Source organism: Dermochelys coriacea, chromosome 7 (genome assembly GCF_009764565.3).
Source record: "Dermochelys coriacea isolate rDerCor1 chromosome 7, rDerCor1.pri.v4, whole genome shotgun sequence".
Taxonomy (NCBI): domain Eukaryota; kingdom Metazoa; phylum Chordata; order Testudines; family Dermochelyidae; genus Dermochelys; species Dermochelys coriacea.
The window spans coordinates 45,339,186-45,354,063 of NC_050074.1; the positions used below are offsets into that span (position 1 = coordinate 45,339,186).

At 45.7% G+C, this 14,878-nt stretch overlaps 1 protein-coding gene across 4 annotated transcripts in view; it reads left to right on the plus strand.

The window, feature by feature from the left end:
- Positions 1-6,784: 6,784 nt before the first annotated feature.
- Positions 6,785-14,878, plus strand: part of MAPKAPK3 (MAPK activated protein kinase 3) — a 75,446-nt gene continuing 67,352 nt past the window's right edge. The window contains exons 1-2 of one of the 4 annotated variants that reach the window (XM_043518506.1): positions 6,785-7,933; positions 12,199-12,545. In XM_043518506.1, the coding sequence (XP_043374441.1) occupies positions 12,321-12,545 (225 nt within the window). In that variant the 5' untranslated portion in view covers positions 6,785-7,933; positions 12,199-12,320. Of the gene's footprint in view, positions 7,934-10,268; positions 10,470-11,187; positions 11,362-12,198; positions 12,546-14,878 lie in introns of those variants that run through there. The other 3 variants (XM_038411217.2, XM_038411219.2, XM_038411218.2) reach the window with 3 other exon arrangements.

Consider the following 14,878-nt stretch of genomic DNA (forward strand, 5'->3'; position numbering starts at 1 on the left):
CACCTCCTGTTGGTAACTCTGGGAATTAGCTCAGTCCATGTGGAGTGCCCTCCACTGGTGGTGTCCCATCCATCTCTTGCCCTCTGTTGGCATCCAGACTCGCATTGCTCCCTTCCCGCAGCATCCACTTCAGGACTCAGCCCTCTGGCAGTGCCCCCTAGTCCATGCTCACCCCCTTCTGGGGAAGGGGGGCATTAACATCAGTCTTTTTGCTTCACCCCAGCCACAGTGACCAACCACATCCCCAAAGTCTAACTCCTTCTATCAGGGGGTCAGGTGCAGTCCACTAGAGCCACTTCTAGTGGCCGGGCATAGTACAAGGGGGAAGTGGGGGACCCAGGCCCACCCTCTACTCTGGGTCACAACCCAGGGACCCTTTGGCAGCAGCCTTCCTGCCTTCCTTCTCTCCCTTTGTCCATCTCTGTCCCTGGGTCATTTCCCCTTCAACCCCTTTGCACCAGCTAGGCCCTTTCCTCAGGGCATGCAGCCTGGCAGGTACCAGGCTGGAGTTCCCATCTGCTCCCTCCGGCTGCGCTGGTCTCCTCACACAGGAGACAGACCTTCACCCTCTGAAACCCTAGGAGAAACTCCCTGCCTCTTACCTGGGCAGCCTTTATATAGGGCCTAGCCTGGCCCTGATTGGCTGCCTCTTGCTCAGCCCTGATTGGCTGGCTATCTGCGCAGTCACTCTGGCCTGCTGTAGCCCAATCTGGCCTGGGGGTGGGGCACCACCCCACCACAAGGGTAAACTCATAAATTGTCCCCCCTCTATAACACAGAGAGAGAGATGCACAGCTGTTTGCTCCCCCAGGTATTAGTCACTAACTCTGGGTTAATTAATAAGCAAAAGTGATTTTATTAAGTATAAAAAGTAGGATTTAAGTGGTTCCAAGTAATAACAGACAGAACAAAGTAAATTACCAAGCAAAATAAAACAAAAGATGCAAGTCTAAGCCTAATACAGCAGGAAACTGAATACAGGTAAATCTCACCCTCAGAGATGTCCCAATAAGCTTCTTTCACAGACTAGACACCTTCCTAGTCTGGGCCCAATCTTTTTCAGACCAATCTGGTTGCTTATGGCCTGGACCCAGCAATCACTCACACCTCCATAGTTATTGTCCTTTGCTCCAGTTTCTTTCAGTCATCTCTTTGGGGTGGAGAGGCCATCTCTTGAGCCAGCTGAAGACCAAAATGGAGAGGCTTCCAGGGCCTTTTATATTCTCTCTCTTGTGAGTGGAAACCCCTTTGTTCTTCTGTGCAAAGTCACAGCAAGAAGATGGATTTTGTACCCACCTGGGCAAGTCACATGTCCATGAATGATTCAGCTTTTTGCAGGCCAATGCCGTTGTTTACATGTTAGTTTGAATGTTCCCAGGAAAGCTCAGATGTGAATTGGTATCTCCCAAAGTCCATTTCAGTTAAATGTTTCTTGACTGGGCACTTACTGAGAGTAGTCCTTTCTCAAGAAACTGACCAAATGTTTCACTGAGGCTACTTAGAATAAAACACATTGAGATACAAGTACATAGCCAATATTCATAACTTCAAATACAAAAATGATACACACAGCATAATCATAACCTTTCCATAGACACTTTACTTGACCTCCTTTGTACAAGATTTGGTGCAACTATAGGACCTGGGTTGCAACAATGATCTATATGGTCACAGTTCATGTCAATAATGTCACAAAGAGTACCACTAAATATCCAACAGGAAAAATCTAGAGCCTCACTGGGATTTCATGCAGGCTGAGGGATCTGCTGGCACATAGCTCATTGCAGGATTGGGACCTATACTTGCTCACCACCACCCACGGACTGCAAGTTTTGAGGCAATAGCAGAAACAGGCTGACTTTTAAATTCTGTGATTAAAATCTGTGGTTTATTTTGAGTAAAACCTGGATTAATATTTAACGTGCAAGCTTAGGTTTGTTCTGTTTAAATAAGGATGAAAGGACTCTTGCCCCTGCTGGGCTCTTATCCAACAACAGTAATGCTCTTCAGAGAGCAATAAAAAAAATGCTATCCAAAAGAAAAATGCTCCCATTTTCTCTGCCTCTGAGCTGCAGTGGGCCTGTCAGCATCCCCTTCATTAGTATCTCAAAAGGATTCTAAGCCACTAGACCTGCCAGAAGCACAAGGGAAGCAGTAGGATCCACAGTGCAATTTCTCAAAAAGAAAAGGAGTACTTGTGGCACCTTAGAGACTAACAAATTTATTTGAGCATAAGCTTTCATGAGCTACAGCTCACTTCATCAGATTAGCTCACGAAAGCTTATACTCAAATAAATTTGTTAGTCTCTAAGGTGCCACAAGTACTCCTTTTCTTTTTGCAAATACAGACTAACACGGCTGCTACTCTGAAACCAGTGCAATTTCTGGATCACATTTAATATCATCAGTCCCCAGGAAATCTAAGACTAATATTTGAGGGCGGGCACAGCACAGCACATATTGTAGAGGTTTCTACAGCCTAAGGTGCAGAGAACATGATGGTACAAAAGTTCCATTCTCTTCTCTTGCCCCAAATGTGTGGGGTGGGGTTAAACTGCATCCTCAGGTATTTATTGACCCAACATGCTTGCTCCTTCAGAAAGCTTGGCAGAGAAATTATAAAATGTTAACTGGCTCAAGAGAAGAATATTGCACATATGAATATCTGTACTTAGATTGGAGAAGTGAGGATTTTATGATCAAAAGAATTCCAGAATGGTCATTCCAGCACAGAGAGCTGCATGGATTATAACCTTAAAAAGCATGAATTATTCAGTATGGCTGAATCATTGTAACACTGTTATGCCTAAAACAAATGATTATTGGTTCTGCTTCATTTTGGCCAAACTAACACGAAATGAAAAGCACTAAGTGGGAAGGGAAATCAGGTTGAATAAGCTGCTGTTCTGGAGGAAAAGGAGTTTTAAGGAGTTAATAGGAGAGGATTCAGTCTATGAGCAACAGGTGTCTGTAGCTGTCATGAGTTGCTCATTAGAGACAAGTAGCTACACTCCACAAGTGCTTAAAAACAGCCTGCTGAAGAAGGAGGTTAGAGGAACTTTTGATTTAACAGTATTAAGGAAAGAACATTATTGCAACCAATTGTAAGGACTTTGTACTAACTGGGTGAACTATTTGTGTTTGGAAACCTGCCTAAAAAGAGCAATTTCTGTGCAGAGCAAGATAACAAGTGTCTTATCTGTTCTCTGGCAACAAATTTGGGCACAATAGCCCCAAGTGGTGAGGCTATTAAATACTTGTGCTGATGCTGGAAGGGATTCTTCAGAGTATACAAAAGGTGAAACTCACTCCTGTGAAGAGGACTGCTATAAAGCCCTCTTACTAAGCACCACTCAAGGCTGCACGAGATGCAGCCGGTCTGCTTTCAAACCGCGCCCAGAAAACATCTCTACACGCTTGTGCTCCACACCCTTCACGCCCGCACCCTCGTGTCCCACCCCGATACAAAATGGCAGGACCTCCTGCCACCTTTGGAGGGTGAGGAGCCCCGGTGGGCCAGCCTATATTCCACCTTAGTCCCAAGGCCTGGGGATGTCAGTTGGCGGCTCCTTCACAGAGCCGTGAGCACGGGCGTGTACTTGGCGCGGTTCACTTCAATCCCAGACACCTGCCCCTTTTGTGGCGTGAGGGATACCTTGGCACATGTATACCTGGAGTGTGCCAGGCTGCAGCCCCTATTCCGGCTCCTCACCAATATTTTATTACGTTTTTGGTTGCACTTCTCCCCTCACCTTCTCATTTATGCACTCCCTATCCGTGGCCCCACAAAGTCACGGGATCTCCTGGTCAACCTCCTCCTGGCCCTAGCTAAAATGGCCATCTACAAAACCAGAGTGAGGAGGTTGGCCGATGGAGTCTCCTGTGACTGTGGGGCCTATTTCCTATCCTCGGTCCGTTCACATATCCGGGCAGAGTTCCTCTGGGCGGCGTCCTCTGACTCCCTTGACGCCTTTGAGGAGCCGTGGGCGCTGTCCGGGGTTCTCTGCTCGGTGTCCCCGTCCGGTTCCCTTCGTTTGACCCTTTGACCGCACTCCTGTCCCTGTTATTTTATTAGTTGTCCCCCGGAATTTTTTGGGTATCTAGGTCCTTTGGATCCCCCTTTTAGGCTGGGGGGATCCTTTAGCGGTGGACGGGCTTCGCCCCCCCACTTTCCGGATCCCAATAAGACTAAGCATCACTCAAGCCCTATGTTGAAGATGTAAGTGGTGCATAGCCTCTATTCTGGCTCTCAGCAGAAGGACATGTTTTACCCGCTAAGAATATATCCTTCTAACATCCAGCCATGAACTCAAACCAGTGCTTGAGAGCTATTTCTGTGATACAGCACTTCAAATAGTGACGTCATAACACCTGCCTATAAGGGACTGCTATTTAAATTTGTCCTGTTGAGAAACTATTTGTTTGCCACTTATGAAAAGACTGTTCCTCTCTAGTTTGTTTAGAACCAGGAAACATCAGAGAGTGGAAGACAACAATCTCATTCCATCATTTTATTTTGTATGGGCAACTCTGTACTGTGTGCATTTATTAGTCTCTCATAATACTTGGTTAGAAGAAATGGTGACTTGTTAATTAACTTTTTGGCTGAAGATTCACCTTATGGGTACCTTAACACCAGTGATTTCCTAGGGAGGTTCCAGTTTTGGATTCATGCCTTCTCTTGTGATTGACATTGTGCTGGGCAGGGTACAGATCATCTTGTGCTAGCATTAAACAGGGTTAGCTGCCTGGGCTTTGATCAGGTTGAACCTTTCAGCACTTTTTGATATGACTGACCATGTGGTTTTACTTTGGTAATGAAGGGAAGTTTGTGGCTGGAATCACTCTCCAGTGGCTCTAGTTGCACCTTTCAACATAGTGATGGTAGACAACTCATTGCTGAGGGAGTTCAGATCTAGTAATCCATCAGTTCTCCTTCATCTCTCATGCTTCCCAACATGTGAGCCTCATGGCAAGGTCATTTCTCTGCATCAAATATGGCTGTATGGCTCATATTTTGAGATTGGAGCTGTGACTAGACAGTCCCTCTTTGTCCCACCAGTGGGACTGATGGTATAGAAAGGCTTCCGGGCAGTAGTCTGCATTTAAACACCATGTCACTTAATTCTGTACAGGATGGTCTTCATGACATGATACTTCAAATACTAGCATTTGTCAGCACATTGTCTATGGATAGTGAGAGCTGCACTGGTTGGAAAAATCAGGAAAAACTTCTTAGTGTACACATTATTGTAAATGCTTCTGCAACAAAATGGGGGATTGAGGGGCCCACAGAGGGAGAGAAAACTAACCATGTAGGAATACTCTGCTTCTGGTTGCTCCAAGGCATGGCTCTGAACTTGTTTAAATCCAACTTCTATTTTGATCCTGAAAATCACTTTAAAAACAAAACAAAAACTTACTGTACACACCCCTGCATACTGCAGGAATGCTCAAAAGCAAAGTGAGGCAGAACAATGTGGTTCTTACTATCCAAGTTAGACCTTTGATACAAAGAAGAGACAGCTGTAATAAATTTAACACATGAACACTGTGATACAGTTGTGATCACAGCTAAATGTTAATGCCTGTCAGAGGATGCTGATTTCAGTGATTACTGTTACCACATTTGCTTTTCATGAGGTATACATAGCTTTCTCTTTGTGTACAAAAGGTAACTTTTGGGGAGGACTGAGAGGGCAAGTAATGAACTGGCTAAATAAAATACTTAAATTAATTTGATCCACAGTGAAGTGTGTGCACTCAAAATTAGACCAGCTTGTAGTTGGGAGTGGATAGTTTGGAGGCACAGATGAATGAATTGTGCACAGAATGACACTGTAACTGCAGCCCGTACTCTACACTTTTGAACTAGTTAATGACCTATGCACTCAAAATTATTGAAACCTCTTTCTTGTGGGGCATGATCTCATTGAAGTCAATGGAAACAGGCCCACAGATCTCTGGATGCTCCTAACCAATGCGTTCCCAACATTAGCATTTTGGTGGAATAACTCACTGTGGCTAAGGGAGACCACCTCAGACAATACGAGAATCCAGACTCCTCATCACGTTAAAAGCATGTTGGAAAAGTGAAAAATGTCATGCTTTGAGTCTAAATCTGTCCATGTGCCCAAGAGGAGGTGAAGGAGGATGGGCTGTCTAATGGATAGGGTGCTATCCTGGGACTTGGGAGACCAAGATGAATTCCATGCTCCACCACAGACTTCTCTCCATCTGTAAAATGCGGATAATAGTACTTTCCTATCTCCCAGGCACTGAGGATAAATGCATCAGACAATGACGTGCTCAGATCATACAGTAATGGGATCTATATAAACACCTTAGACAGAAAATGGAAGGCATATTAGAACAGAGATGATATATCTAATAGTACACACTACCCCGATAGTTGACAATGCTTCAGAGGAAGGTATATAACCACTATGGTGCACCTAAATGTCTACAGCCAAATGCAAAGGATTCTTCCTAACTGTAACAATGTGTAACTGTCTCTTTTAAGGGGTGTCAGGCCCAGGGGCCTGCCAAACCCCTGTGCCAAGATAAACCTCTTTAATGGCAAGTATTTCATTGGAATGGGGGCCAGGTCTTTTAATAACATGCCTACAGTTCTTAGCAGGTAAAAAGACGGGGGCAGGGAAGAGTCTGGAGAGAGGTTCCCTGTAACCTGATAAGGGTAAACTAGGGAAGCCTGTGAGGATTACAGCACAGTCTCTGTGGGGGGAGGGGGCTGTGATAATCTTGTCTCAAGACAGAAGGAAGTTTGGGCTGAGGAGGCGGCGCTGGGAAGGAGAAACAGGACAACTTGAGGGGCAGAAAGACTGATTATTTAGGATTTCCAGGTCTGGGAATTCATGGCAGAGGGAGGGTGTGGATTCTCCCTAGGCTACCAGCCTGGTAGAGAGTGCAGCAACAGCTGCTGCTAAGAGGAGGTAGAAGGAACTAACCAGAGCCCAGGAGGGCTGAAATTTGAGCCTGGGAATAGAAAGCCAAAGCCTGTTATGTGACCGGTGCAGGTCCAAGATAGAAGACAGATTTTTTTTGGACTTTGATTACCCCAGAAGGGTTGGACTTAGCCAGAAGGCCAAGCCACCTCAGAAACTGAGTCACTGAAAACCCAGGAGGGAAACTGAGGCAGGTTGACTGCAGTGCCAAACCACACAGGAGCCTGCTCTGGAACTGTGCCCTGCTATGTTAATCCCATCTTATACCCTGGGGGATTCATGAACCACTGTAACTGTTATCCTACTCACTATAATTGCAGATGCTGTTATTTTATGTAAAATGTGAAATCTCCCTTTTAATCCATAAGGAATGGATACATGGAGATCCTTGCATTGAAACAAATACAGCTACTTTTCAATGGAATGATTAATATCTTCACATGTACAAAAAGCTCAGCATCTCACATCTACATAACAGCACTCTGTGCAACAGTCATGAGTGATGGTGTGAGAAGTATCATATTTTTAATATCCTGATTGATCATTCAGATGTGTAATGAAACATTGCACAGCTGAGGAGGGTTGTGTGTGAATTGGAGGGAGTATGTGAATTGGATATCAATGTTGAATATTCCAGTAAGCTGTGTATCCATGGAGATAAAGCCTGTCCAAATCGCTTTACTGATTCCTTTTGCTTAGCTGTGTAGAAGAAATGTTACAGGTTAATAAACAGACTTTATTTAGACTGAATGTGACAATCCTTTCTCACTTTTAAAATAACAGGTGCAGGATACAAATTTGATGCAGGCTTTGAGAAGATTGCTTCAATCTTCCCTGTTATGCTTTACCAGTTTGCTGTTGGACTTGTTCTAGAGATATGCCCATTATCACCAGAAGGTGTCATACTGCTACCATATCAGAAGTGGTGTGATTCCAAAATTCAAAGAAGGCTAATGCAGCTGTGTTTTGTAAGTGGTTTCCTCCCCTTTACTGATCAATCTGTGCCTCAAGGAAGAGTAAAAAGAAAAGGAGTACTTGTGGCACCTGATAGACTAACAAATTTATTAGAGCATAAGCTTTCGTGAGCTACAGCTCACTTCATCGGATGCACCAAATGCATCCGATGAAGTGAGCTGTAGCTCACGAAAGCTTATGCTCTAATAAATTTGTTAGTCTCTAAGGTGCCACAAGTAGTCCTTTTCTTTTTGCGAATACAGACTAACACGGCTGCTACTCTGAAACCTGTCAAGGAAGAGTGTTACTGCCGGTGGTACTTGGAATTCTACTCCTCCCCCCATTTTTTTTCCCTTTTTTTGGAATATAGTTTTTCTTCCCAGGACCTATTGCACTGATACAGCTACTGACTCATCTGTTAAGGGAACAGGGCAAAAGCATCTGTAAGCTGGGCTTCTTTGCCATTAGTAAGCCTTCTCTGCAGCTGAGGGTGCCCTAAGAAAGGAGTGACAATTCCTTTGCTGCTGTTATAGGGTCTCAGGTTTTGTCACAGTTCCTTCTAGTTTTGGTCTGCTGCTCATTGGTCTTCTAACAGCTTCATCATGCATGCATGGTATCCCCATCGTGTAACTACCGTGACACCTGTCTTAAAAGACCATCCCAAATTATCTCCAGCTATACTGAACACATCTTCCTTCCCCTTGCATCCCAAAGAGTGGGCCATAGAGCTGTTGCTGGAGCCTTTCATCTCAGAGTATGCAATGCAAGCCTGAGTGCCTGCTGCTGGAGAAGCATGTCTTTGGCTTTCTTAGTGAGGAAGAAATACAGCTCTTTTGTTATTGCCTCTCTCGTACATGTTGCCTGCAGCTGCATACAGGCACTGAAGTGACAACTGGGTCTTGTCCACCCAAGGGTCACTTTGCAAAAAATCCACCGAGTTCAGCTACACTGCTGTGAACAATATTGGGATGCCTATAAGGATGGGCTGCTGCAGTGTCTGAACATATTGATTAGAGCTGGTCTGAACTGGGTTACTGGACACAGTGGTAAAAATACTCCAGGTGTGTCTGTTCCCTACTCTCTACTATCGTATCCTCTGGGGAAGCTGCAACAGCAGAGAATACAGTACCTCAATTTCCCATTGTAGAAGAAAGCAAAAGAGAATTGAGTCATAATGCTCCCCATGGAAAATTATAGCTTGATCAGTTCTGTGAGCAATACTTTATTGGCATTACAAGTGTTGCCAAAAAAAAAAAAAAGAAGCAAACACAATTTTAAGGAAGAACCCTCGTGAAATTTGTCAGTGCTACATTACAGCAGGCACGGGGGCCTTCAGCGTGGGTTTGTGTCTTTATTTTTATTCCCCTGTCCCTACTAGTCATTCCTGCCTCACTCACCAGTGATAAGGTTCTCCCTGCCCTCTGACTCACCCTTTTGCTCTCTACCAGGAGGAGATTTCACTTCAGTGCTTTTTGCCTCAAAGCTGATTTCTGCCTGTTCCCCCATCCAACTAATTAACCCATAATCCTTGTGTCACTTCCTACCACAACCCAGGCAATGTGTCCCTCCTTCCAGGAGGAAGGTACATGTACCCCTTCATGATACCACCTCTTCTTCTGCTATCTTGTGTGTCTGACCTGGCAATGCCCCTGTGGCTAATGCCCCCTGCCCTTTGCATGTATCCTAGTGAAGAGGCTGGTGCTTGGTCCCTGCTCTCCCTCCTAGGCTGGCGGGTACCCTGTGTGGTTCCCCCTCTCCCCACCTGGCAGGTATACTGTGTCCCCCCACCTGCCTGCCTGGCTCATACCATGTGCATTCCCCCCTTGGCTAGGGGGTACCCTATGCTTCTCACCCCTGGCTTGCTGGTACACTGTGCACCCCACCCTTCTCAGTTAGCTGGTACTCTGTGCATCTCCCCCCATCAGTCCACTCCCCATGGTTGGCTGGTACCCTGTGCACCCCCCCATCCTGGCTGGCTGGTACCCTGTGCGCCCCACTCCCCCCTGGCTGGCTGGTACCCTGTGCATCTCCGACCCTCCCCCCCCGCACACTCCCCCCTCATGGATGGCTGGTCACTGTGCATCCCCCCCACTACCCATGGCTTTCTGGAACCCTGTGCCCCCCCCCCCGACACACACACACACTTTGCATAGCTGGCTGGCACCCTGTGCATCTCCCCCCTCCACAGCCCACTCTTCATGGTTGGCTGGTATCCTGTGTATCCCCCCTGCCCCGGCTGGCTGGCACCCTGTGGCCCCCCACTTCTCCCCACGGCTGGCTGGCACCCTGTGCCCCCCGCCCCGCCTGGCTAGTACCCTGTGCATTCCCTCCCCTTCCCCGACAGCGGGCGCAGCACGTGCTCCTGCCACTCCCCTGGGCCGCGTGTCTCCGCCCGGACCGGCTGTGGCAGGAAGGCGGGACCGGGACGTCACATGAACAGCCGCCGCTCCTGGCTGCTGGGGGCACAGACCGCGCCGGACCCTGTGCGGGAGGCGGCCCGGGGCTGCACCAGCCCCGCCCCCCCAACTCACACGCGGCGGGCACATCAAGGTAACCCCTCCCCCCCCACAGTGCGGCGGGCAGGCTCACCTGGGCCCGTCCCGCCCCTAGCTCTGCGCGGGGCAGCCAGGTAACCTGCCCGGCTCTGCCCCCCCGCCTGTGTCCTGCGGGAAGCCCAGATGGGCCCTCCCCCTCCCGCGTCCTAGGGGAAACCCAAGTGGGGCCTCACCTGGGCCCCTCCTTTCCCCCTGGCTGGGCCCACGCCTGTGTCCTTCCCCCCCACCTCTGTGACCTGGCCTAGAGGAAGCCCAGAGGGGCCCTCACCTGCCACCCAACTGTGCCCCAGGGGAAGCCCAGGTTAATCTCCCCTCCTCCCCCTATGCCCCAGGGTGCTCTAATTGTGGTAACTAGGTAACACCTCACCTGAGGTCTCCTCTCCTCCAGTCTGCTGTAGGTTAGCCAGGTAACTTCTTACTTTGGGGCTCTCACCCATGATTCTTCACCAGGGCAGTCATTACCACCTCATCTTGGGGCCAGCTTTTCCACACACACACACACATATATAAATATATATACACACACACACACACACACACACACCCCAGCCTTTGATGCTGAATTGGGGGTAGTCATTCGTCTAGGGCCTTCACCCCCTTGAATTCTACAATAAAGCAGCTGGGTAAACCCACACTTGAAGGCCTTCTTCCCCCATACCCTTGACCTGTGCACCAGGATGGCCACATAACTCCTCACATGTTTTACCCCTAGCCCTGAATTCTTCACCAGGGCAGCCAAGTATATCCTTAGGTGAAATGAAATACATGGATATCACCTGCCCCTCTTCTTGACCCAGCACTGGAGTGGCCAGGTGATTCTTCACCTAAGGTCCTTCTCCCCCCAATCTGACTTCCCCTAGGGACTACTCTTGCACTGGAATTATCACGTAACCCCTCAGCTGGGGGCTTCCTTCTCCCAGCAACTTGTTCAATCCTATATCTTGGGACTTTCTTTCTTTTGACCTGTGCATTGGGATAGCCAAATTGCCCCTCAGTGGGGACACCCTCCCCCCTGCTTTTTCTCCAGCTTATGTACCAGGGCAACTAGGCAACCTCTTATTTAGGGCTTCCTTCTATCTCTCTACCAAGTCCTGTTCCTGAGTCGGTGATCAGTGACTCATTTGAAACCAGGTTCACTTAGGCCTGTAATTAATTGGGTGATTTTGAACCTTTCAGTCATGGTTCAGTCCTGTAAGGCTGATATTCAGATCATAGGTACAACTGTCTTCAACATTTGTTATTAGAGATTGTACGCTCCTTGGGGTATAGGGACTAGGGTGACCAGATGTCCCGATTTTATAGGGACAGTCCCAATTTTGGGGACTTTTTCTTATATAGGCACCTATTACCCCCCACCCTATGTCCTGATTTTTCACACTTGCCCTCTGGTCATCCTAATAGGGACCATCTTTTTGTTGTGTTTGTACAGCACGTGGCACAGTGGGGTCTGGGTACATGGCTCAGGCCCCAGGCTCTGCCACAGCGTAGATAAATAGTGATTGACTGTTACCTGTGAATAAATGATTCAAGAGAACTTGGTCAAGTTCTTTATGCTGATAGGCGAAAGTTACTTTTCTGATGTGAACAGCCATCTTCAGTCATTTGTAAGTCTGGTATTGCCAAATGTCTAAATAAGAAGAAGGGAGGAGAGAGAGGAGTTTGTGTAGGAGCGGAGTTTGATTCTACTAAATAAATTGCTAATATTTATTTGCGTTCTTGTTTAGGAAAACTGAGTGAAATACAACCAAATGGACTCCTCGAAGCACTTGCTTTGATCTGCTGAGTTGGGGGGAAATCGTACTGAGGATCTGGTGTCTACCTCTGTAACCTCTAACTTCTCAGTGCAATGGAACAAAGTGAGGGCAAGCAGGCACCCCAGCCAGAGAGTCATGAGGACAGCAAGAGCAATGTGAAATCCTTGCCTGGGGGAGCTGTCCATGTCTGGGGAGAAATAAAAAAACATGCAGTTACAGATGACTACAAGCTCTCCAAACGGGTGCTAGGTTTGGGTGTTAATGGCAAAGTACTGGAATGTTTTAACAAGGTGACAGAGCAGAAATGTGCTTTAAAGGTACGTAGACATTTCCTTGTATACATTGTTGAGGCCAAAGCTCATCTCTCAAAATCCCATAGAAGGCCATCTTTTCTGTTGATGCCTAGGTAAAACAGGGTTGGATGCATTAGAGATTCTTGGATATGTAGAGAGACAGTCTAGTGTAGCAGTATGTTGGTCCAAACTCGAGAGGTCTTTTTCAGACTGTTCCTGAGTGAGTTTCTGTAACAATTATCATTTATATAACTGACTGTGCTTTTCTACCTGGACTGAAAAACCCCAACCCCAGAGTGGTTTAGCCAGGGTTTTTAATATGGATACTATGCAATCAACAGTCAGGAATCTGTTGCAATAGGTCTAGGGCCTGATGCCTTTATGTGTATTGCCAGTCTTCTGGTTTTTCGTCTTCAAAAAAAGTACTAAAGGGCAATTTGGATCCTGGAGTCCAAGACTTACAGTTCTGATGGAAAGGAGTCCCTGACAAATATGTCTTTTTTTCTTATAAAATATTTCTTAGGACTTTAAGGAGATTTTCTAGTTGTTGAATAAAAATTGCAGGGTGAGTGAGTAACTCCATTTTCTTATCTACTTCCAAAAGAGTAGGGTATCTGAAAACAGATCAGAGATATCAGGTTTGGGCAGATGTGTTTACCCACTTACCAATGATGATCCAATATTAGGGTAATAAGTGTCGTTTATATAAATAGAGCAGGAAACCTGCACTAATAAGTATAGGGCTTACCTATTGGTTTGTGCAGTATTTAAGATTTCTTTTTTAATTATAAATTTAACCCTAATAGTGACAAAGTTAATCTTCACTTAGTCTGTAAACAAGCATAAGCAACAAAATTCTGTGAACTGCCTCAGAATGCACTACTGCTTCTTTTGCATTAAGTGGGATAACTAGAGTATCTAGAAGACTTCAGATACCCTTTTCTGTCCCCACCCTCAAACCCTGAATGCATTGGCAGAGAGTAGGACAAATCTGCTAGTGATCTTCTGGATGACTTGTCGAGGTATAGACAAGACCTTGTCTCTAGCAGGCTGGACCTGAATTCTACAGCAAGGTTCTTGCATTCTGTAGTATGCTGGTTGGACAGTTTCATTTAAATTTTAAAAAAGAGACTTTTAATTGATTAAACATGAAAACATCAATTTGTACAGAAATGTGGCCTCAAAATAACAAAGGGACTAATTAATGCATTCCTCGCATTTTCAGTTTTCCTACTGATTTCTGTATTGACAATGCATGGTTGAATTGCAGAAGTTTATTAGGATGGAGTTGCAGGTTTTGGCAAGTGGGTGGGAGACTGTTGAGGCTTCTGGCACACAGGAAGGCATAGGAGGGTGTTTGAGATTGTCAAATAAGTACATTAGCTTGTTGTTTCTGATTAAAATGACCAGCAGTGAATCATGGAGTGTAGTTGTAGCCATGTCTGTCATAGTGAATTAGTTAATATTGACACTTATTTAATTTTCAGACCTAACTCATTAAAATGAAGGGAACAATTTAACATTCAAAGCTGTTTCATCATGTCTGCAGACTCAGGCAGGCCTCATTATATAAGTTTATGCTTGGTTCATATTTTCAAGGTTTTCATTGCAGCTCTAAGAGTTAGACATTTTTAAAATGTGAGCTTACTTTCTAGAGCAGTGGTTCTCGACCAGAGGTACACGTACCTCTGTGGGTGCGCAGAGGTCTACCATGGGGTACATCAACTCATCTAGATATTTGCCTAGTTTTACAACAGGCTACATATAAAGCACTAATGAAGTCAGTACAAACTAAAATTTCATACAGACATTGACTTGTTTATACTGCTCTATATACTATACACTGAATTGTAAGTACAATATTTATATTCTAATTGATTTATTTTATAATTATATGGTAAACATGGAAAGTCAGCAAGTTTTCAGTAATAGTGTACTGAGACACTTTTGTATTTTTATGTCTGATTTTGTAAGCAAGTAGTTTTTAAGTGAGGTGTAAAGTGGGGTATGTGAGACAGATCAGACTTCTGAAAAGGGTACAGTAGTCTGGAAGGGTTGAGAGTCTCTGTTTTAGAGCATGGTTCTGTGGTAATAGATGAATTTCAAAGCAAATTCTGTGACTCTGGAATCATGTAATAAACTGCGTCCTGGATATAGATGTAATATTAAAAAGCTAATTCAATACTGATGAAGCTACAAAGAAGAATGTCAGAAATTAAAGGTAATGTGCTTTTTAACAGGCTTCCCTCTTCCTAATGAGCAGGAAGAACTAATGATGGAGGAAGGGATCTGAGGCATCCAATTTAGAGGTTCTCTGTAATCAAAAATGAGGCTGAAAAATCAGTTAATCCCTTCAG